The sequence below is a fragment of the Chiloscyllium punctatum genome, chromosome 9 (assembly GCF_047496795.1).
Source record: "Chiloscyllium punctatum isolate Juve2018m chromosome 9, sChiPun1.3, whole genome shotgun sequence".
Lineage (NCBI taxonomy): Eukaryota > Metazoa > Chordata > Chondrichthyes > Orectolobiformes > Hemiscylliidae > Chiloscyllium > Chiloscyllium punctatum.
In genome coordinates, this window is record NC_092747.1 from 9,811,776 (window position 1) to 9,836,969 (window position 25,194).

Genomic DNA, 25,194 nt, shown 5'->3' on the forward strand with positions numbered 1-25,194 from the left:
GGGTGTTCTCCCAGGGTCCCGATTGTCATTTGTCCCCTGATTACCATTGGTGACAAATCAAATATCTAGTCCTGTTTTTCGTCCAGCATTTTGATTTGTAATAAGTTGACACAAGAGTTTAATTTAGATAAATGCAAGGTGTTGCATTTTGGTGGGTCAAACCAGGGCAGGACTTACACAGTCAATGGTAGAGCCCTGGGAGTTTTATAGAACAAAGAGATCTAGGGATAGAGGTTCATAGCTCCTGGAAAGTGGAGTCACAGTAGACTGGGCAGTGAAGAAGGTTTTCAGCATGCTAGCTTTCATGGGTCAGGACATTGAGTATTGGAGTTGGGACAACTTGTTGCAGCTGTACAAGACATTGGTGAAGCCACACTTGGACTTTGGGTACAGTTCTGGTTGCCCTACCATAGAAAGGATATTATTAAACTAGAAAGAGTACAGACAATAGACAATAGACAATAGACAATAGGTGCAGGAGTAGGCCATTCTGCCCTACGAGCCTACACCACCATTCAATATGATCATGGCTGATCATCCTTAATCAGTATCCTATTCCTGCCTTATCTCTATAACCCTTGATTCCACTATCCTTGAGAGCTCTATCCAACTCTTTCTTAAATGAATCCAGAGACTGGGCCTCCACTGCCCTCTGGGGCAGAGCATTCCACACAGCCACCACTCTCTGGGTGAAGAAGTTTCTCCTCATCAAGGTTTACAAGGATGCTACCTGGACTGGTAAGGTTGAGTGATAAGGAGAGATTGGATAGGCTGGGACTTAGAACATAGAACATAGAAAACTACAGCGCAGTACAGGCCCTTTGGCCCTCGATGTTGCGCCGATCCAAGCCCACCTAAACTACACTAGCCCACTATCCCCTCTATGCCTATCCAATGCACGTTTAAATGCCCATAAAGAGGGAGACTCCACCACTGCTACTGGCAGGGCATTCCATGAACTCACGACTCACTGAGTAAAGAATCTACCCCTAACATCTACCACCCCTTAATTTAAAGCTATGCCCCCTCGTAATAACTGACTCCATACGTGGAAAAAGTTTCTCATGGTCAACCCTATCTAAACCCCTAATCATCTTGTACACCTCTATCAAGTCACCCCAAACCTTCTTTTCTCCAATGAAAACAGCCCCAAGTGTCTCAGCCTTTCCTCATACGATCTTCCTACCATACCAGGCAACATCCAGGTAAACCTCCTCTGCACCTGTTCCAGTGCCTCCACATCCTTCCTATAGTATGATGACCAAAACTTCACACAATATTCCAGATGCGGCCGCACCAGAGTCTTATATAACTGCAACATGACCTCAGGACTCCGGAACTCAATTCCTCTACCAATAAAAGCCAGTACGCCATATGCCTTCTTCACCGCACTATTTACCTAGGTGGCAACTTTCAGAGATCTGTGTACATGGACACCAAGATTCCTCTGCTCATCCACACTACCAAGTATCCGACCATTAGCCCAGTACCCCATCTTTTTGTTACTCATACCAAAGTGAATCACCTCACACTTACCCACATTGAACTCCATTTGCCACCTTTCTGCCCAGCTCTGCAGCTTATCTATATCCCGCTGTAACCTGCCACATCCTTCCTCACTTTCAACAACTCCACCGACTTTCATATCATCCGCAAACTTGCTCACCCAACCTTCTAGCCCCTTCTCCAGGTCATTTATAAAAATGACAAACAGCAATGGTCCCAAAACAGATCCTTGCGGAACACCGCTAGTAACTGCACTCCAAGATGAACCTTTACCATCAACTACTACCCTCTGTCTTCTTCCAGCCAGCCAATTCCTAATCCAAACCTCCAACTCACCCTCAATGCCATACCTCCATATTTTTTGCAGTAGCCTACCATGGGGAACCTTATCAAATGCCTTACTAAAATCTATACACACCACATCTACCGCTTTACCCTCATCCATCTCCTTAGTCACCTTCTCAAAGAATTCAATAAGGTTTGTGAGGCACGATCTGTCCTTCACAAAACCATGCTGACTATCCTTGATCACATTATTCCTATCCAGATGTTCATAAATCTATCCCTTACAATTCTCTCTAAGACTTTGCCCACAACAGAAGTGAGGCTCACCAGCCTATAGTTACTAGGGTTATCCCTACTCCCCTTCTTGAACAAGGGAACCACATTTGCTATCCTCTAGTCTTCTGGCACTATTCCTATAGACAACGAGGACATAAAAATCAAGGCCAATGGCTCTGCAATCTCCTCCCTTGCTTCCCAGAGAATCCTAGGGTAAATGTCATCAGGCCCAGGGGACTTATCTATTTTCACCCTTTCCAGAATTTCCAACACCTCTTCCCTACATACCTCAAACCATCCATTCTAATTAATTGTGACTCAGTATTCACATCGGCAACAATATCCTGTTCCTGAGTGAATACTGATGAAAAGTATTCATTCGGTGTCTCCCCAATCCCTTCAGCCTCCACACGCAGCTTCCCACTACTATCCTTCACTGGACCTATTCCTACCCTAGTCATTCTTTTATTCCTGACATACCTATAGAAAGCCTTTGGGTTTTCCCGAATCCTACCAACTAAGGACTTTTCATGTCCCCTCCTTGCTGCTCTTAGCTCTCTCTTCAGAACCTTCCTGGCTATCTTATAACACTCAATCGCCCCAATTGAACCTTCACGCCTCATCTTTACATAGGCCGCCCTCTTCCCTTTAACAAGGGATTCCAATTCCTTATTAAACCATGGCTCCTTCACACGACCCTTTCCTCCCTGCCTGACAGGTACATACTTATCAAGGACACTCAATAGTTGCTCCTTGAACAAGCTCCACATATCAATTGCACCCTTGCCTTGAAGCCTACTTTTCCAAGCCACGCATCCTAAGTCATGCCTCACCGCATCATAATTTCCCTGCCCCCAGCCATAACTCTTGCCCTGCAATGCACACTTATCCCTCTCCATCACTAGAGTAAAAGTCACCGAATTGTGGTCACTGTCCCCAAAGTGCTCACCTACCTCTAATTCTAACACCTGGCCTGGTTCGTTACCCAGAACCAAATCCAGTATGGCCTCACCTCTTGTTGGCCTGTCTACATATTGTGTCAGGAAACCCTCCTGTACACATTGGACAAACACCGACCCATCTAACGAACTCGAGCTATAGCTTTCCCAGTCAATATCAGGAAAGTTAAAGCCCCCATAAAAACCACCCTATTACTTTCACTCTTCTCCTGAATCATCCTCGCAATCCTCTCTTCTACGTCTCTCGGACTATTAGGAGGCCTGTAGAAAACTCCTGTAGTGTCGGAGACTAAGGGGTGACCTTATTGAGGTATATAAAACCATGAGAGGCATAGATAAGGTAGGTGGCCAACAGCTTTTCCCCAGGGCAGGGGAGTCTAAAACCAGATGACATCGATTTAGGTGAGAGGGGAGAGATACTAAAGGGTCCAGAGGGGCAATTCTTTCACACAGAAGGTGGTGTGTGTACAACAGGCTACCAGAGGTAGTGATGGAAGCGAGTACAATTTTGTCAATTAAGAAACATTTCAACAGGTACATGGATGGGATTGGGATGGTGGCTATGGACCAAATGGAACTAGCTTAAATTATAAAAACTGGGCAATATGGACACGTACCAAAGGGCCTGTTCCCATGCTGTGACCTCTATGACTCTATGACCATGACAAGGGTAGGGCTTCCAAAGATCTTCAGTTCCAAAGAAGAATTATGCAACTCCATTTCTCTCTCCACAGACCCTGTCAGACCTGCTGGGTTTCTCCAGCAATTTCTGTTTCTGTGCTAGAAAATGTGACTTTGTAATCAACCTGCACTCGACAGGAAGGCTTAAGAACATACAGGACACTCTCCTACCAAGAATGGAATAGTCAAAATCTGGAGGCTCAGTGTGTGTCAGTGTGCATTACCTCAGGGAGAAATTAAAGCAAGAAGAGCTTTAAAAATTAATAAATAAATAGATTTTTAAAAGCCTGTCATCAACCTGACCTTTAAATTCAATCCATCTGCTCTTGGCAGTGATCTATAAACGGGCCCAGTTAGGCTTTCGCTCAGTAATTTTAAATTATCACAATGTAGAGTGTATTAGTCACACAGCTGAATGGTAAAAGAAATAAAGGAAATGTTAAAGCAAGGTTCACTGATGTAGTCATTAATTCCCGCACTTAACTAACAACCCAGAGAGCATCTGTACTGATGTAAAGCATAAATTCATCGAAACAGAGAGAATAGGTGCAGGAGTAGCCCATTTGGCCCTTCGAGCCTGCTCCACCATTCAATATGATCATGGCTGATCATCCAACTCAGTCCCCTGTTCCTGCTTTCTCCACATGCCCTTTGATCCTTTTAGCCCTAAGGATTATATCTAACTCAGACTTCAGCTCTGATGAAGAGTCATCTATATTCGAAATGTTAGCTTGCTCTCTCTCCACAGATGCTGCCCGACCCGCTGTGATCTCCTGCACTTTTTGTTTTCAGTGCAGATTCCAACATTTGCAGTAATTTGCGCCTACATCCAACTCCTTCTTGTTTTGTCCTCAGCCGCTTTCTGTGGTAGAGAATTCCACAGCCTCCCCACTCTCTGGGTGAAGACATTTCCCCTCATCTTGTGATTTATCTCTCGATTACCATTTACGAAAAATAAGCTATCGAGTTCTGTCCAATCCCAACATTTGGATTCGTAATCAGGTGACATGAGCACTGGGCTCCACAAGACTTCAGTTCCAAAAAAAAGCACACTGGTCTCAAAACGTCAACTCTATTTCTTTTTCCACACATACTGCCAGACCTGCTGAGTTTCTCCAGTGATTTCTATTGTATTTGTTCCACAACTATATGGCCTATCCTATATCCTTAGACTATGACCCCCTGGATCTGGGCTCCTTGGTCATTGGGAACACCCTTTTTGCATTTACTGTGTGTAGCCCTGTTAGAATTTATTAGGTTTCTATGACACTCTCCCCACACCATACTTGTCAACTTCAGTGAATATTGTCCTAACTGATACATTCTCTTTGCATATGTTAGACTCATTCCTGATGAAGGGCCTTTGCCCGAAACGTCAATTCTCCTGCTCCTCCAATGCTGGCTGAACTGTTGTGCTTTTCCAGCACCACACTCTCAACTTTCTTCATATGTCAGTCCTGTCATCCCAGGAATCTGGTTCAACAAATTCAATGTAAGAAATCCAGTACTTGGTGAGTTAGCATCAGTCGATGGGTTTAGTTATGGACAGAGTGCTGAGGAGAGTTACTAGAATGTAGAGGGTGATCGTGGTAAAGCCAGTGGACTGACAATTCCCAGAGGCCCAGTTTAATGTTCTCGGTACATGATTCAAACCCCACCGTGGCAGATTTAGTTTCAATTGTCCACCAGCCCAGTTCAGCATGACAAAGCTGGAACATTTCCTGACTCCTGGAATGTGGCCCGACAGAAAGATCCCCCGCACCACCCCCACCACCCTCCCCTCCCCCACGCCCTCCAGAAGTTGGAACTTTCATTCTGGTACAGGACCGGATTCCTTTGGTAACCCTGGAATATGAACGAGGAGGGTACCAAAGGTGGAGGCGGCTTAGCTGCAAGATCTATCTTGGACTCCTAGCACTCTGTCCAAGTGGTTGTAAGAAGAATAAGGCATGACATATCCCTCCATCCCACGCCCTAGACAACACCCCCATGCCCCATCTGGAAACCAGTTCCCCTCACCTGGATCTGCCAGGCAAGATCCTCAAACACACCTCAATGATACAGAGCTGGCCTCTGATTGGTCAACAACTCTCTGACATGAGACTTCCCATCTCTGAGTCTGTCTATAACTAAATGACCAGTTTACCACACGCTTGACCTCCTTTTGGCAGGATGAGCCTGGCAACCTGTGGCCCCTTATTACTAAGGAAACTTTAAAAATATCACAAGAAGCCGTAGCAACGGTAGGCCATTCGGCCCCTCAAATCTGTTCCACCATTCAATAAGATTATGGCTGGACTTATAGAGTCATAGAGTCATACAGCATGGAAACAGACTCTTTGGTCCAACTAGACCATGCCGACCCCGTTCCCAAATTAAATTGTTCTCACTTGCCTGTGCTTGGCCTATATCCCTCCAAACCTTTCCTATTTATGTACTTATCCAAATGTCTTTAAATCTCATTGTAACTGTATCTGCATCCACCACTTCCTCTGGCAGTTCATTCCACACATGGACTACTCTCTGTGTCAAAGAGTTGCCCTTCCTGTCATTTTTAAATCTTTTTCCTCTCACCTTAAAAAATATGCTCATTAGTTTTGAACCCCCCCCACCCCCGGGAAAAGACTTTGGCTACTCACTTTATCCAGGCCCCTCATGATTTTATAAACCTTTACAAGGACACTCCTCAACCTCCTACACTCCAGAAAAAAAAGTCACAGCCTATCCAGCCTCTCCTTATATCTCAAACCTTCCATTCCTGGCGACATCCCGGTAAATCTTTTCTGAACCCTCTCCAGTTTAATAATATCCTTCCTATAATAGGATGACCAGAACAGGACAAAGTACCCCAGAAGAGACCTCACCAACATCCTGTATAACCTCAACATGACATCCCAACTCCTCAAAGGTCTGAGGAATGAAGGATAGATTTCTTTATCAATTCTGCTTTCTTCCACAATCCCATAACCTTCAAAGGCCAATTACTGTCCAAAAGTTAATAAACCCAATAACTTCTCATCTCAAGGATAGAGAATTCCAAAGTTTCCAATGCAACCCAACAGCCTGATGTTCTCAAACATTATCACTGGGCTCAACACAATCACCAACTATTGAAGTCTATCGAATGTCTGATAAGTTATGTCCTTACAGCAGCATGATTGACCACTGGCTAAAGTTGCCACTCAGTGACAAGAGCCCACAATGGTTTAACAAGAATCCCCACCACCTTCACAGAGACAAGGAATAAGCAGCCACATCCGTGAGGGACAGAAACAGCTACATATTCAGCCAGAGACATTTAGAATGAAACTGAACAAGTCGTCAAACCTGGATACCATATCCCAGCAGACTCCCTCTGCTGATACGTGTGTGTATGCGTACAGTAGCCACAAGTGGACAGAATCCGCGATGCGATTTTCAATACACTACCCCATTCCGAGACTAAGTTTACAAAACGAAAATTCAACCAAGATAAAACGGCCATATTAGGGTTCTCACCTTTTCTGTTCATCCTGGCAAAGTGTTGAGCCACTGGCCAGGAAAGCACAGTCATCACTGCTACAGCTCCAACGTGCAGATACGGAGCGGTGACCTGGAGGATTGTTCAAGCAAACACATACATTGAAAGCAATGGGACACAATATCCATCAACATTTCAAACAGCGTCTCTTAAATTAGCGATTTCCCCTCATCTCCCTTTATCCATCAAATCCCACCTGCCTTCACAGGGAGCAGCACCATCGAATCATAGAATCCCTATGGAATGGAAGGAGGCCATTCGGCCCATCGGGTCTACACCAACCCTCTGACGAGCATCCCATCCAGGCAGTACAAATTGGCAACACTCAAAACATTAGTAGGCATCACTTTCCCAACGTCACGGCGAAGTGAGATCTGTGATGTTGTTTACAAAAGGAGTTTTTATTCTTCACTTGGGCCTCAGTGATTAGCACTGTCGATTATGGCCCAGAGGTTTATGGCTCCACAAAACACATTTCAGAGATATAAGCACTAAATCAAGGAAAAATCTCCACTGCAATACTGAGGGAGTGTCACACTGTCAGAGGGTCAGTGCTGAGGGAGTGCTGCACTGTTGGAGGGTCAGTACTGAAGGACTGCCGCACTATCGGAGGGTCAATACTGAGGGAGTGCACACTATCGGAGGGTCAGTACTGAGGAAGCACCGCACTATCAGAGGGTTAGGGCAGGAGGAATGCCGCACTATCTGAGGGTCAGTACAGAAGGATGCCACACTGTCAGAGGGTCAGTACTGAGGGAGTGCCGCACTATCGGAGGGTGAGTACTGAGGGACTGCCACACTGTAGGAGAGTCAGTACTGAGGGAGTGCCACACTGTCGGAGGGTGAGTACTGAGGGACTGCCACACTGTCGGAGGGTGAGTACTGAGGGACTGCCACACTGTCGGAGGGTGAGTACTGAGGGACTGCCGCACTGTCGGAGGGTCAGTACTGAGGGACTGCCACACTGTCGGAGGGTGAGTACTGAGGGACTGCCACACTGTCGGAGGGTGAGTACTGAGGGACTGCCGCACTGTCGGAGGGTCAGTACTGAAAGAATGCCAGGAGTTATTTTCGCAGTGTACCTAGCCTCTGACTTGCTCTTGTAGACACCGTATTTATCGAGTTAGTCCAGTTCAGCTTCTGCCCAATAGCGACCCCCACGATTTTGAAGATTGAGGATTAAGAGCATTAAATGTAGACTGCATCATGAACTCAACGTTAACTTACAGATCCACGAATTGGAATTTGCTGGAATATGAGCAGCAGGAAGGAAATGATGTGGGAATGGTTAACACAGAGCCAAAAGCAGACACTTGGCTTCAGTCACATACCTGAAAGGAGAGGGTGAATGTATTCCATTCCTCACGCCACTGATGGTACAAGAAACCAATGGCGACAGCACACACAGCTAATACTAGAACAATCCCAATCTGAGAAGGAGAGGAAATGAGAGAAACAACGAGTGTGAGAAAGCTAATGAGCGAGGCTTAAAACTCATGACATTGCACTTCAGCAGAAATAATCTTTTCACAGCATCAGAAACCCTCACTGAACAGGAAGGGGGTTAAGCGTACAAAGTGCTAATGACATGGGACTTTTACTCCTGATGCCCTGTCTAATGTTCAGAGGACATGAGTTCAAATCCCACCATATTGTGGGGTTGGAATTTAAGTTCAAATGATCTTGCGGCACAGTGGTAGTATCCCTACCTCTGTGCCAGAAGGTCTGGGTTCAAGTCCCCAGATGCTCCGAATATGTGCTGTAACATATCACATGAAAGCAAAACAATGCGGATGCTGGGAATCTGAAACAGACACAGAGAATGCTGGAGAAGCTCAGCAGGTCAGGCAGCTTCTGTGGAGAGAGAAACAGGGTTAATGTTTCCAGTCCAGTTTGACTCCATCATAGAGTTATCATAGAGTTCCTACAGTGCAGAAACAGGCCATTTGGCCCAACAAGTCCACACTGTCCCTCCGAAGAGTATCCCACCCAGAGCCAATCCCCTACCCTATTATTCTACATCTCCCCCAACTAATGCACCTAACCTGAACACTATGGATAATTAAGCATGGCCAATCCACCTAACCTGCACATCTTTAGATTGTGGGAGAAAACTGGAGGATCTGGAAAAAATCCAAGCAAACACAGGGAAAATGTACAAACTCCATACAAACAGTCGCCCAAGGCTGGGATCAAACCCGGGTGCCTGATGCTGTGAGGCAGCAGTGCTAACTGCTGAACCACCATGCTGTCCTCTTAAGAACAGTCATACCTATTCACATCCCATGAAATAACTTTTAGAAAGGTCCTTCAGCCCATCAGGCTGTACTGACACTGAAGGAAAGTTGTCCATTTTCATCCCACACTTCAGCCTTTTAACCCTGCAAATGATTTTTTTTTAAATCATTCACTGGATGTGGGTGTTGCTGGCTGGGCCAGCATTTATTGCCAATCCTTAATTGCCCAGAGGGCAGTTAAGAATCAACCATGGAGATCCAAGATGGCAGCGACTCAGCAAGTCTGAGTCTATAGTGCTCCTCCCAAGACCTAGGCAAAGTGGGCCACCCTCCTCCACCACACTCACCAAATCAATTAAAAATAGTTTTTATTTAATGTAATTAGTGGTTCAGTACTAAATGTAAACAGTTTAGTCTCCTGTAAAAATGACTAGGGGGAAAGGAGCCCACAGCTCTCAGTAGGCAGGAGCCCCTCCCCCACCCTCTCCAGCTGCAGCAGAGGTGTCCACAGCCACCCCGGGGGACTCACCTACGGTGGCGAGCCTCACGGAAATAATCTCCAAACTCGACACAAAGATCGATGCTTTCATAGAACAGTCCCGAAGTCGATGGAATTCACTCTCAGCCGCACTACAAAAGCACGGCCGAGACATCGAAGAAATTGAATGCCGAGTCGGAGGGGCGGAGCTCAAGGCCGCGACCTCCGAGGCCATTGCAGAATCGGCTGTGGATCGGGTCCGGACTCTCGAGCAGCAAGTCCGGACCTTAGAAAATCACATTGACGACTCGAGAATCGAGGTCGTCGAAAAAATATTCGTTTGCTGGGCCTTCCTGAACGGGAAGAAGAAGACCATCTTGCAGGGTTCCTTGAACAGTGGCTTCCACAGTTATTGAATCTGGAGGCTGGATCAGGCCAGGTAAGGGTGGAATGGGCCTACCGGGTCGCAATACGTGGGTCCAGCTCGAACCAGTGCCCCCGCCCGGTCCTGTTCCAGCTGCAAAGCTATAAGGTGAGGCAGATGCTTTTGGAAGCCTCCAGAAATCTTGGGAAAGATCCCCAAGCCATGACTTATAAAGGATCCAAGATTATGTTATTTCAGGACTTTTCCCCAGCTTTGGTCCGAAAGAGGAAGGCGTTTGATGAAGCGAAGAAGCGTTTAAGGGATTTAAACATTCAATACTCCTTGCGCTACTCAGCTATACTACGCTTCAGCCATGAAGGGTCCGTGTATAGCTTCGGATCACCGGAGAAGGCCAAGAAACGTTCGGACTCTCTTAGACAAATTATAAGAGTTAATTGATGTCGTTTTGCCCTACCCCCACCCCGGTTTACCCCCTCTTTTTTTTTCCTTTCATTACCTTACTGTTTAATATTATCTCCGGGGAGTGGGAAGAAGGGTTTATTAATTCATCATTTACTTAGCGATTTTCTTTCTCCCCTTTTTTTTAATATATATAGGCATGGATGCATAGCCTAGCAATAATACTACTGAGTCATCGCTTTCCCCTGAAGATGGATTTGGAAGCTGAGGACCGTGGTGAACCTCTGCAGTGCATCTTGTTGATAATACACACTGTGAGGCACCTTTTCAACCCTGTAAATGAAATATTTTCTGTATTCATTCGTGGGATGAGGGAATTGCCGGCCATTCTTTTAGATTCTCTGCTCTCAGAAGGACAGCCCAACCTTCTCCTCTTGCTCCACATACCTGAAACCTCTCAACTCGGTCTCCATCTCTACATTCTCTCTGCACTGCATAGTCACAATTCCTAAAGTGAGTGGCCAGATAGCAAGGATAGAACTAAAGAAAGAAATTGTTCGTGTTTGGCAAAGGTATTGACTGGCACTGATTTGAGAACAGCGGAAGGCCACCCTATCACTGCAGAGAATTTACAGCACAGGCCGTTTATAGAGGAATGCAAGAACTAGGAGCAGAAGGAGGCCATTCAGCCCCTCGAGCCTGCTCCGCCATTTGATACCATCATGGCTGATCTCATCTCGGCCTCAACTCCACCTTCCTGCCTGCTCTCCATAACCCTTCAACTTGTTACTCATTAAAAGTCTATTTGTTCATTAAATTCATTCATTTGGCCAGACAAATCTGTTGGCATTTACTATCCCTGCGAAAGATGCAAAGAATTTCAATGACTACATGAAGTAATTATGCTTTGAAAATCGAAAGTTAAATAAAGCCTCCATTTTAAAATTTGCCTTCTTGAGTTCTAAAGTTCTAATTTGCCTTCTAAAGTGGTTCCAGTTCCTGATTGCCTGGAATCGCCGTCGGTCCTTCAAGGCCGAGTGGGACTCTACCTCCCACCGATTTTCCCGATTTTCACTTGGGTGGGGAGCTTATGAGGTTAGAGGTGCTATACCAATGCAAGTTGCAGCCGTTGTTGGAGAGAAAGTGAATTCAGCTCACCCCCATTTGGACGCAACGCCCACCCACCCTCACCACATCACTCCGTCCCCTTCTCCCTTGGAGATCCCACAGGTGGACATGCTGTGTACCTTGTGGCCCCAGAATAGATGCAGCCGCTGGCCCTCGCTGAGTAGACAGATCGCCAGAACCTGCAAAGCACAGAGTGAGAACATCACGCTTTCCAACCAATGTCAATGCCACTGAAAAAGTTTACACTGAAAGCAGATATAAGAAAGAACTGAGCTAGCCCCTTTCACAACCTCCGACAGCATCTCACTGCCCAGGAAGTATTTGTGGTTGAGGAGTAGTCCCATGTTATGAGGCAGGAAACCCAGAAATTCACCATACAATTGCAGAGATGTCCAGTACAGCACAGCAAACCTTTCGGTCCAACCCATCTATGCAGACCAAGTTTCCATAACTAATCCAGTTCCATTTGGCTGTGTTTGGCCCAAATACGTCTAAATCTTTCCTAATCATGTACCTATCCAAATGTTGTAGTCACAGAATCACACAGCATGGGAACAGACTCTTCAGTTCAACTCGTCCATGCCAACCAGACATCCTACATTAATCTTGTCCCATTTGGCCCATATCCCTCTAAATCCTTCCTTTTCATGTACCTATCCAGGTGCCTTTTAAATGTTGTAATTGTACCAGCCTCCATCATTTCTTCTGGCAGCTTATTCCATACACGCACCACCCTCTGTGTTAAAAAGTTGCCCCTCAGATCCCTGTTAAATCTATACCCTCTCACCTTAAGCCTATGCCCTCTAATTCTGGACTCCCCCACCCCAGAGAAAAGACCTGGTCCATTTATCCTATCTATAACCGTCATGATTTTATAAACCCCTATAAGGTCACCCCTCAGCCTCTGATGCTCCAAGGAAAACAGTCCCAGCCTATTCAGCCTCTCCCTGTAGCTCAAACCCTCCAACCCTGGCAACATCCGTCTGCACAGCACAGCAAGATGCAACAATGTGATTTTTCCGAATTACTTTCATGGGATGTGGTGGTCACTGGTGGAGCCAACAGTTGATGCCCATCCTGAATTGCCCTTGACTGAATGACCTGCAAGAGCAGTTCAATTAGGAGACACATGTCAGACAGACCAGGTAAGGATGGCAGATTCCCTCCCTAAAGGACCATGATTGAACAAGGAAGGATTTTGTGATAACTGCAGTGATTGTGCTGTGGCTTTAAGAGGTGTATTTTGTCCTGGTTTTTCTTTTGAAAAGACGTTTTAAGCAGAGGTACCAAGCTAGCTATTGAAGGTCCATAGCTCTTGGGATTTGGGGTTTTCTTTTTAAAGCTGAAACAATAGAAGCAGCCTGGCTGGGTGGGGTCAAGCTCCCACAGAATTCAGCTTTAGCTTTCAGCAGTTGTTGCTGGGTTCAGCGGGGTTTAGAAGCTGCAGTACATCTCTCCCTGCTACACTCCCTCAGAGTTTTCTCTTGATGTTTTTTGTCCCGGGCTGGTAAATTTACATGTAAGACAATCTACTTTATTGCCTTTGCCTTTGCCAAGGGTGTGTTTATGGGATGCTATTATATTGGAACAGTTACTGTTTAGTAGTTACATAATCTTTGATTCTGTTCAGTTTTCCAATTGCGTTGTTATTCCAAATTCTTTCTTTTTCTATTATGTTTTAACTAGAGCATGATTAAAGTGTGTTTTGCTTCAAATCTGGTAATTTGACCAATCAAAATGCATTTGGAATGCAATGCCTTTAAGAGAAGAAAAAATTAGGGTCTAGACTATCTTCTGAACATATTTTGAAGGGGCAAAAACAGAAGTTACTGGAAAAGCTCAGCAGGTCTGGCAGCATCTGTGAAGAGAAATCAGAGTTAACGTTTCAGCTCTGGTGACCCTTTCTGGAAACTGCCTCTCTCTATCTCCTGCCAAATAAAAATCTGTTCTTTTAGTTTTTATTTAATATTTTGATAGGGTTTGGCTTGGTCCATAACACTGGTCAATCTCACTATTACTGAGACTAGCTTCACACATCAGACCCATTTGTCTTATTTAAATTCTACCATGGTGCGATTTGACCCCAAGTTCCCAGAGCCTGGCCCTCTTGGTTGCCATTGTTTTTTCCCCAGTAATAACCGGTTAAACGGGGTCAGGTGGATATTGTTGCCGCGACACCAAGGATAATAAGACCATAAGACCATAAGACCATAAGACATAGGAGTGGAAGTAAGGCCATTCGGCCCATCGAGTCCACTCCGCCATTCAATCATGGCTGATGCGCATTTCAGCTCCACTTGCCAGCATTCTCCCCGTAGCCCTTAATTCCTCTAGACAACAAGAACCTATCAATCTCGGCCTTGAAGACATTTAGCGTCCCGGCTTCCACTGCACTCCGTGGCAATGAATTCCACAGGCCCACCACTCTCTGGCTGAAGAAATGTCTCCGCATTTCCGTTCTGAAATGACCCCCTCTAATTCTAAGGCTGTGTCCACGGGTCCTAGTCTCCTCGCCTAACAGAAACAATTTTCTAGCATCCACCTTTTCAAAGCCATGTATTATTTTGTACGTCTCTATTAGATCTCCCCTTAATCTTCTAAACTCCAACGAATACAATCCCAGTATCCTCAGCCGTTCCTCATATGCTAGACCTGTCATTCCAGGGATCATCCGTGTGAATCTCCGCTGGACACGTTCCAGTGCCAGTATGTCCTTCCTGAGGTGTGGGGACCAAAACTGGACACAGTACTCCAAATGGGGCCTAACCAGAGCTTTATAAAGTCTTAGTAGTACATCTCTGCTTTTATATTCCAACCCTCTGCTAATTTCTCTGCTCTTGTTGGAAATAATCCTGGAGAGCACTTTCACAACACAGACTGCAGCAGTTCAGAAAAAGCAGCTCTCCCCCACCTTACCCAGGATGCTGGCAAACAGAAACAAAAATCAGAAATTGCTGGAAAAACTCAGCAGGTCAGGCAGCGTCTGTGGAGAGAAAATGGAGTTAACGTTTCGGCTCCGGTGACCCTCTTCAGAACTGATCATGGATTAAACACTGGCCCAGTCAATAATACCCACATGCTGCAAACACACATTTATAACAAATACTTACTTGGCTGTAAACACCGATGAGATGTTGTGACATACAATATAAATGCATTGATCACTACGTATCTTTTGTTTCACCTTCTGTCCTATAGCTTTGCACCTTTGCTCTCTCCTGCAATATAACCTCACCCATTCCATCCACATTTCATTATTTGTTGAAACACGATGCCTCACACAGTGTGTATTATCTACAAGCTGTACTGCAGAAATTCACCAGGGATCCTCAGACAGCATCTTCCAAACCCATGACCACTTCCATCTCGAAGGGCAAGGCCAGCAGGTACATGGGAACACCACCCAGCTGCAAGTTCCCCTCCAAACCACTCACCATCCTGACTGGGAAATATATTGCCGTTCCTTCACTATCACTGGGTCAAGATTCTGAAATTCCGTCCCTAATAGCATTGTGGATCTAGCTACAGCACACAGACTGCGATGATTCAAGAAAGCAGTTCAATCCCACCTTCTCAAAGGTAACAAGGGACAGGCAATAAATGCTAGCCCAGGCAGTGACACCCACATCCCATGTATGAATAAAAAAGTATAAATCTCATCTCCCCCTAGTTATTTCATAAATTAAATCTGTCCTTTGGTTCCTGGCCCTCTGACAGTGGAAACAGTTTTTCTCAATTTACTCTACCAGGACCCTTCATGATTTTGAATTAAATCCACCATTTTAACATTCCTGCTCTGAGGAGCTTGCATACCTTCTGTACATGAGTTACCCCATGTTCCATTCTGTTAAATTCCCTCTGATGCCATTCCAAGGCTTTGAAATTCTTCCTAATAGATGGAGCCAGAATTGGACTTCAGTGGGGCCCAGCTGGTGATCTATGAAGGTTTGGCAGAAATTTGCTTGTTTCCTCCATCTCTGTTTCTCCCATTTGACTCTCTCACTTTGTGAATTAGCTCAGCTGAACCTTTTCACCAATAGTCCTGAACTCTTGCTGTCTAGATTACAGTCGTTAAGGGAGGAGTACTCATCGGGCTATGCTGCATAGTTCACTTACCAGTAAAATAGCGATGTATGTAAAAAATGTTGCTGTCACCCCAAGGACGACTACAGACCAGGGAATCCACTTGCCGCTATAAAAATTCCTAGGGAAGGGAAAAAAAATAAATAAGCTAGTCAAAACGCAAGGAACAGGAGCAGATGGAGACCCTCAGCTCAGTGACTCTGCTTCACTATGAGCATGATCCTGGCTGAGCTGACTGAGGTCTCAATATCATTTTATTGCCTGTGCCCAAGACCCAGAGTTTTACACTCGTTTTACTGCTGCAAAACACTTACTGTCAATCATACAACACAGAATGGGGCCGTTTGGTCCAGTGAGCCTTCGTCAGCATAGATTCATAACAGCATGGAAACAGAAAGATATCCTAAATTAATCTAGTCCCATTTGCCAGCACTTGGCCCATATCCCTCTAAATTTTTCCTACTCATATACCCATCCAAATGCTTTTTAAATGCTGTAATTGTGCCAGCGTCCACCACTCCCTCTGGCAACTGGGACTAGATCAGTTTAGGATATCTGGATGGCATGGATGAGTTAGACTGAAGGGTCTGTTTTCAGGCTGTACGTCTCCATGATTCTAAGTCCCTTTATGTTGCAGCTTTCTACAGTTTTTCTCCAGTTACACAACACTGTTGTTTTGTTCTCTCTTCCAAATTCCAACTTTGTGTTTTCCCACATTATACTCTACTTGCCAACTTTTTGCTCACTTATTTAACCTAATGATATCTCTCCATAAACTGTTTGTAACCTTTTCGCAACTTGACTTTCCACCTACTTTTCTGTCAATAGACAATGGACAATAGGTGCAGGAGTAGGCCATTCTGCCCTTCAATTCAGCACCACCATCCATTATGATCATGGCTGATCATCCTCAATCAGTATCCTGTTCCTGCCTTATCCCCATAACCCTTGATTCCACTATCCTTAAGAGCTCTATCCAACTCTTTCTTGAAAGTATCCAGATACTTGGCCTTCCCATCCTTCTGGGGCAGAGCATTCCACACACCCACCACTCTCTGGGTGAAGAAGTTTCTCCTCAACTCTGTTCTAAATGGTCTACCCCGTATTTTTAAGCTGTGCCCTCTGGTTCGGGACTCGCCCATCAGCGGAAACATGTTTCCTGCCTCCAGAGTGTCCAATCCTTTAATAATCTTATACGTCTCAATCAGATCCCCTCTCAGTCTTCTAAACTCAAGCATATACAAGCCCAGTTGCTTCAGTCTTTCAGTGTAAGGTAATCCCGCCATACCGGGAATTGACCTCATGAACCAATGCTGCACTCCCTCAATAGCCAGAATGTCTTTCCTCAAATTTGGAGACCAGAACTGCACACAATATTCCAGGTACGGTCTCACCAGGGCCCTGTACAGCTGCAGAAGAACCTCTTTGCTTCTATACTCAATCCCTCTTGTTATGAAGGCCAGCATGCTATTAGCTTTCTTCACTACCTGCTGTACCTGCATGCTTACTTTCATTGACTGATGTACAAGAACACCCAGATCTCTTTGTACTGCCCCTTTACCTAACTTGACTCCATTTAGGTAGTAATCTGCCTTCCTGTTCTTGCTACCAAAGTGGATAACCACACATTTATCCACATTAAACTGCATCGGCCATGCATCTGTCCACTCACCTAACCTGTCCAGGTCACCCTGTAATCTCCTAACATCCTCCTCAAATTTCACCCTGCCACCCAGCTTTGTATCATCAGCAAATTTGCTAATATTACTTTTAATACCATCATCTATATCATTAATGTATATTGTAAAAATCTGCAGTCCCAGCACTGATCCCTGCGGTACCCCACTGGTCACCGCCTGCCATTCCGAAAGGGAGCCGTTTATCACTACTCTTTGTTTCCTGTCAGCCAACCAATTTTCAATTCAAGTTAGTACTTTGCCCCCAATACCATGCGCCCTAAATTTGCTCATTAACCTCCTAAGTGGGACTGTATCGAAGGCTTTCTGAAAGTCCAGGTACACTACATCCACTGGATCTCCCTTATCCATCTTCAGAGTTACATCCTCAAAAAATTCCACAAAATTAGTCAAGCATGATTTCCCCTTCATAAATCCATGCTGACTCTGACCTATCCTGTTACTGCTATCCAGATGTGTCGTAATTTCATCCTTTATCATTGACTCCAGCATCTTTCCCACCACTGAGATCATCTACAAATTTGGCTACAGTACATTCATATCTATCCTCCAAGTGATGAATGTATATTGTAAACAGGCGCAGTGCCAGTACATGATCCATGTGGAATCCCACTGGTCACAGGTCACCAACCTGTAAAAGAACCCCTGTATTCCCACTCACTGTTTTCTGCCCATTGATCATTTCTCAATCCATGCCAATACACTACCCCCAACACCATGGGCTCTTATCTTCTGTTCAACCTTTGTGAGGTATCTTGTCAAACGCCTTCTGAAAGTCCAAATTCAACACATCCACTGGTTCCCCTCTATCCATTCTGGTTATGACTTCCTCAAATTAATTCTAATAAATTAGACACAATTCCCTTTTCATGAAGTCATGCTTACTCTGCTTAATTACTACCAATTCCAGTAAATCTACACCGTACCCTCTTCAAGGTCTTAACATCTGTCTCAAAATGTAGTGCCCCCAGCTACGGCGTAACTGTGATTCATCAGATTTAGCCATAAGTTCCTTATCTTTATAGTCTGTGCCAATGTTTATAAAGTCAAGAATGGCATGTGCTTTGGTTTAAACAGCCTTATTGATTAGTCCTGTCCCTCTCAAAGCTTCACTTCCATGAAACTATTCAACAACATCTTCACCTGAAAAATACCTGTCACTGATTCATGTTTCTGTGCTCAAATACAAAATGACTTTCAGCTGTAAAAAATAGATAACGTGGGAGAGGCTGAAGATGTGATCTAAGATGGTTGGAGCAAACAGAGGTCTTTCAGTGAAATCTGAAAGCTCCTTTTGCCTCCTTTATCCATCAGTGTTACAGGAATAACAACCAAGGCACTTCTAAAACCTGGATCGCTTAATTTTGACATATGATTTTCTCCTATCTAATGTCATTCAGTTTTATCTATTAGGAAATTCCTTCAGGCTCTATTGCTAAGGAGGAGATGGAGGCAACACATACAGAAATTGCTCGAAAAGCTTAGCAGGTCTGTCAGCATCTGCGAAGAGAAAGAGTTAACATTTTTGGTTTGCATTGAGTAGACAGAGGGCTGAGTTTAACCTCCCATCTAATCAGTACACTCAGCAGTGCAGCACTCCCTCAGTATTGCACCAGAGTGCCAGGCTAGGTTAGACCTGGATGAACTACAGCCCACAGGAAATTCCAGTCTGGTCTGGGGCTTCAGCAATGAGCTTGCAGCCTGGCCAATCATCATTAAGAACTAAATAAGTGAATGTACATTAAAGATCACTTGTTAGATTGCTGTAATTTTGATTTGTAATTTGCTTTTGGAACTATCTTCTTTCTGAGTTCTCTACCTCAGGATGGGTCCTTGATAGTTACTTGTCAAGCCAAGATTTTTAATTTCTGGGTACAGGAAGGAAGCAGGCACAAAAATACCTTAGATAGTACATAATCCAAACTACAACCACTTAATGCTATTGATTTGATCCACAGGCTTGCTAGCCATTTGACTGAGCCACGCAAGCATGTCAACTGTCCTTTCCAAACATTAACTTGTTTTGCATTTAGATTTTAATATGTTTTATGAGGAAACGGTAGACAGGCAGGGCCAGTATCCTCTGGCGTTTGGAAGAGTCAGCGATGACTCAATTGAAACATTCACGATCCTGAGGGATCTTGACCGGGTGGATGTTGAAAGGATGTTTCCGCTTGTAGGAGAAGCTAGAATGCGGGGTCAGAGTTCAAACATAAGGGGCTGCCCCTTTAAGACAGAGATGAGGAAACATTTTCTCTGAGGATTGCGAGTTTTGGAATTCCCTTCCTCCAAAGTGGATACAGAATCTTTAAATATTTTAAGGCAGAGGTAGATAGATTTTTGATGAACAAGGGGATGGAAGATTATAGGGGGATGTGCAGGAACGTACAGCTAAGGTTAAAGAACGATGAGCCGTGGTCTTAGTGAATGGCAGTGCAGGCTCAAAGGGCTGCACTTGTTCCTTGTTTGTGTGTTCATCTGAAATGTTCTCGTGTTGTCTCAGTTCACATCCATTCACCGAAGGAGCCCATTCTCGAGGAGCTCTGGTGCTGTGGGCTTGAACTGGAGCCCTTCAGGTTTGCATTGACTCATAACACACCACATAGTGCCTTTACTCAGTAGAACAGTCATATATGGGCGGCATGGTGGCTCAGTGGTTAGCACTGCTGCCTCACAGCACCAGAGACCTGGGTTCGATTCCAGCCACAGGCGACTGCCTGTGTGGAGTTTGCATATTCTCCCCGTGTCTGCGTGGGTGTGCTCCGCTTTCCTCCCACAGTCCAAAGATGTGCAGGTCAGGTGATTTGGCAATGGGGAAATTGCCCATAGTGTTAAGAGTGGGTAGGTTAGGTGTATTAAGGTAAAAACAATGACTGCAGATGCTGAAAATCAAATACTGGATTAGTGGTGCTGGAAGAGCACAGCAGTTCAGGCAGCATCCAACGAGCAGCGAAATCAACGCTGCTTTTATTCATCAGGAATAAAAGCAGGAATAAAAGGTTAGGTGTATTAGTCAGGGGGAAATGTAGAGTAATAGGGTAGGGGAATGGGCCTGGGTGGGTTACTGTTCAGAGGGTCGGTGTGGACTTGTTGGGCTGAAGGGCCTGTATCCACATTGTAGGGACTCTATGATATCGTTACTGTCATTTACTCTAAACAAATCTTACATCATACCTTCTGTCAATTCTTTCCAATACAAAATGAAAAATCACACAACACCAGGTTATAGTCCAACAGTTGGACTGCATATTTTTTGATTCATCTGGTCTTCCGTCCTACAGTTTTGAACCTTTGCACTCTGCAGTAATATAACCTCACCCATTCCCATCATGTTTCATTATTTGTTAAACAAAGTGTCTACTCACTGAAATACAATGCCTAATGTAGTGTGTAGTACAAGATGCTCTGCAGAAATTCACTCGGAACTCTCAGCATCTTCCAAACCCACGATCATTTCCATCCAGAAGGACAAGGGCAGCAGGTACATGGGAACACCACCCCCTGCAAGGTGCCCTCGGAGCCACACACCATCCTGACTTGGAAATATATCGCCGTTCCTTCACTGTCACTGGGTCAAAATCCTGGAATTCTCTCCATAAAGGGGCCCACCTACAGCACATAGACTGCAGCGATTTAAGAAGGCAGCTCACCACCACCTTCTCAAGGGGTAAGTAGGGACAGGCAATAAGTACCAGCCCAGCCAGTGACACCCATGTGCTGGGAATGAAGAAAGAAAAAGTTTCCTGAAAAGAAAATTAGCTGCCCCATATCATAAGCTCGACAAGATGGTGAACTCACCAATCGAAATCATTGTAGTCATTCTTGGCTTCACCCCAAAAGTAAAGGAGAACAAACGCCAGGCCAAACGTTGACACGAGAATCCCAAAGCAGAATAATTCAAACTGGAGAAAGAGAGGGAAAATAGCAATGGAAGGAAATTAAGAAACGATAGAATCAAACAAAGATCTCAAAGATGACTTTAATTGAATTGTGCATTAGACCATTTGGCCCAGTGTGTGTAGGCTGACACTTTGAAAGAGCTCTCTCATTAGACTAGCCATTCTACTATTGGTGGCACTGCTGCCTCACAGTGCTGGGGACCCAGGTTCGATTCCAGCCTCAGGTGACTGTCTGTGTGGAGTGTGCACGTTCTCCCTGTGTCTGTGTGGGTTTCCTCCGGGTGATCCGGTTTCTTCCCACAGTCCAAAGATGTGCGGGTTAGGTGGATTGGCCATTGGAAATGCAGGGTTGTAAGGATAGGGTTAGGCAGTTGAGTGTGGGTGGGATGTTCTTCGCAAGGTTGGTGTGGACCTGATGGGATAAATGGCCTGCTTCCTCACTGGAGGGATTCTATGATTCTCTCTCCACAGCTCTGCAAATCTTTCCCATTCAAGTCCGTATCCATCTGTGGTAGAAACAGCTTCCTCCCCCTTTCACACAATGCATTTCAATCCGCTATGGTAAGACATTTCTCATTTTCCACTCTGGTTCCTTTACCAATTGGTGAATAATTCTCTAACTCATGCAAACACTTTCACCCTCTCTAGTCCAGCAAAACCCTTCCTAGTTCTGAGCATATACATTAAATTTATGCTTCCCCTTCTCTGCCTTCTGACAGTCTTGGGGGAGTCTCACCTATGACATAATGAGGACATACACTGTTACAGTCACGATGGGAAGGGTGCAGTGTGTCTCTATTTCCACTCCACGAGTCATAACATAAATTAAATGTTTTACCCTGTTGCCATTTTGGCTTATTATAAACATTTTCTATATCAGGTTTAGAATAAAAAAGATTTCTTTCGCGCATACACACCAGGTAAAGAAAATAAGAAAACAGATCTCTGCAGAGATTCATTTTGGTTAAAAAAAAAACTATTTTGACCAATAATTAATTGCTCTTGAAAGCAAATAGGACAAGGTGTGAGATACTCAAATGGCTGCTGTTCTCGATTTGTGGGCAAGTAACTGGACATATACAGTGACGAAAAATAGAAGTTGCTGGAAAAGCTCAGCAGATCTGGCCACGTTCCTAGCTACCATCAGCTCTGACGAAAGGTCACTCAACCCGAAATGTCAAGTCTGACTTCTGTTCACAGATGCGGCCAGCTCAGCAGCATCTGGCAGCATCTGTGAACAGAAATCAGAATTAACATTTTGGGTTGACTTACCTTTCCTCAGAGCTGTTGGTAGCTAGGAATGCAGCCAGACCTGCTGAGATTTTCCAGCAACTTCTACTTTTGGTCTCTGATCCACAGTTCTTTCAGTTTTTAGATACTTACAGTCATCTTTGGAAACTTTGTGGGCGCAATCTTCAGGAAATATTGCGATGAAACTTCCTCAAAGGCTTCTCATGAGACCAGTTCCAGGAGGCACACCAGTTAAAGAGCAAAGATCTTTCTCAGAAACAGGAAAGCTGAGCCTGCAAATCTCTTACCTTCAACAGGCTGGGTGTAGACTGCAGCCACCTCCAAAGCCACAGTCTGAACAGAAACTAACTTTCTAGAAGTCAGCAAACCCAGGCTAAGGAGCTCCATCAAACAAGTACGGCGACAGGCCTATTTCCAAGAAATAGGCCTTTTAGGACTGAGGTAGAGAGAATTCTCTTTACCCAGAGAGTGGTGATTCTGTGGAATTCTCTTTCACAGAAAGCAGTTGAGACCCAAACATTGGATGTTTGCAAGAAGGAGTTGGATATGGTTCTTAGGGCAAAAGGGGTGATGGGGAGAAAGAGGGAATTGGGAATTGAGATAGATGATCATATTGAATGGCAGAGCGGACTCGAAGGGCCCCAATTCTCGATGTTTCTAAAACAGCAATTTTTTGACGGGGCCTTTTGTGCTCTAATCTAATATTCAAGGTTTGCATAAAGATTTGTAGCTCAGGTGCCAGTTGCCATGGTTGCGGATATGTTTGCTGAGCTGGGAAGTTGATTTGGAGATGTTTTGTTCCTGTCTCGGTGACACCTTCAGGGCTTTGGAGCCTCCTGTGAAGCGCTGCTGTACTGTCTCTTCTGGAATTTATTCGGTTCTGTTCCTGCTGCTTCCGGTTGCTGGTTTGTTGTAGTGGTCGGTATGTTGGGTCGAGGTCAAAGTGCTTGTTGATGGAGTCCATGGATGAGTGCCATTCTCCTAGAAATTCTCTGGCTGTCCAATGTTTGGCTTGTCCTATTATCATTGTGTTGTCCCATTCGAACCTGTGGTCCTTGTCATGTGTGTGTGGCTCCTAGGGACAGCTGGTCGTGGTGTTTAGTGGCTCGTTGGTGTTCAAGGATGCGGATTGCTAGCTGTCTGCATGTCCCACATACTGTTCTATGCAGTTCTGCATGGAATCCCGTAAATTACATTTGTCTTGTACATGATGGGCATTGGGCCTTTTGTTCTGGTGAGTCATTGTCTGAGCATGACAGCCCATAAACTGACAGCCTCATTCAGACAATGACTCACCAGAACAAAAGACCCAATGCCCATCATGTACAAGACAAACATAATTTACGGGATTCCATTCAGAGCTGCATAGAACACTATGTAGGATATGCAGACAGCTAGCAATCCGCATCCCTGAACACCAACGAGCCACTAAATACCAGGACCAGCTGTCCCTAAGAGCCACACACACAAATGACAGGGATCACAAATTCGACGGGATAACACAATGATCATAGGACAAGCCAAATAGAGGACAGCCAGAGAATTTCTAGAAGCATGGCACTCAGCCACAGATTCTATCAACAAACACATAGACCTAGGCCCAATATACCGGCCACCGCAATGAGCAACCAGAACCAGGAACCAGAAGCAACAGAAACGGAACCAAATAAATTCCAGAAGACAGTACAGCAGCTCTTCACAGGAGGCTCTAAAGCACTGAAGATGTCACCCAGACAGGGGACATAAACGGCTGCAAATCAACTTCCCAGCTCAGTGAACATACCCATAACTATGGCAACTAATCTAATATCTCCCTGTGTGGCTCAGTGCTACATATCTCCTCATCTCAGTCCTAAGTGGCCTACTTCATATCCTTAGACTATGACCCTTACTTCCGAACTCCCTGGATACCAGGAACATCCTTTCTGCGTTCGCCATGAAGGGGAAAGTGAGGTGGAATTGGAGAGATTTATGAACACACAAAATGGGAGCAGGAGAGGCTATTTGGTCCTTTGAGCCTGCTCAGGTGTTTGCCAAGTTCATGGCTGACCTGATTGTAGCCTTAAGTTCACCTTCTTGCTCACTTGTCAAACAAAATCCATCCAACCCAAGCCTTGGGTAGATCCAGTAACCCTTCAGCCTCCCCTGCTCTCCGGGGAAGAGAAATGCAAATACTAATGACCCTCTGAGCAATCAAATGCCCCTTTAACTCTGTTAGGTAATCCTGCTGTGAGGTGCCTCGGGATGTTTTGTTACACTAAGGGCGTTGTTGAAATGCAAATTGTTAAACTGGCAATGAAAATGGATTTTAACCATCCTGAAATTTTCTCTGAAATGGAAACTCTGCCGAATCCAGAGTGGTCAGAACTAGATGGTGAGATGACCTGATGGAAAGATTGAGGTCAGCAGG

At 45.0% G+C, this 25,194-nt stretch overlaps 1 protein-coding gene across 7 annotated transcripts in view; it reads right to left on the bottom strand.

Moving 5' to 3' along the window:
- The window catches only part of gdpd4a (glycerophosphodiester phosphodiesterase domain containing 4a), a 90,263-nt gene that overhangs the window by 35,862 nt on the left and 29,207 nt on the right, over window positions 1-25,194 (bottom strand). For all 7 annotated transcript variants that reach the window (XM_072576848.1, XM_072576847.1, XM_072576852.1 and 4 more), the window contains exons 3-7: window positions 21,433-21,536; window positions 15,971-16,058; window positions 11,974-12,033; window positions 8,559-8,657; window positions 7,206-7,299 (exon numbers count right to left, since the gene is read on the bottom strand). In XM_072576848.1, the coding sequence (XP_072432949.1) occupies window positions 7,206-7,299; window positions 8,559-8,657; window positions 11,974-12,033; window positions 15,971-16,058; window positions 21,433-21,536 (445 nt within the window). The remainder of the gene's footprint in view (window positions 1-7,205; window positions 7,300-8,558; window positions 8,658-11,973; window positions 12,034-15,970; window positions 16,059-21,432; window positions 21,537-25,194) is intronic.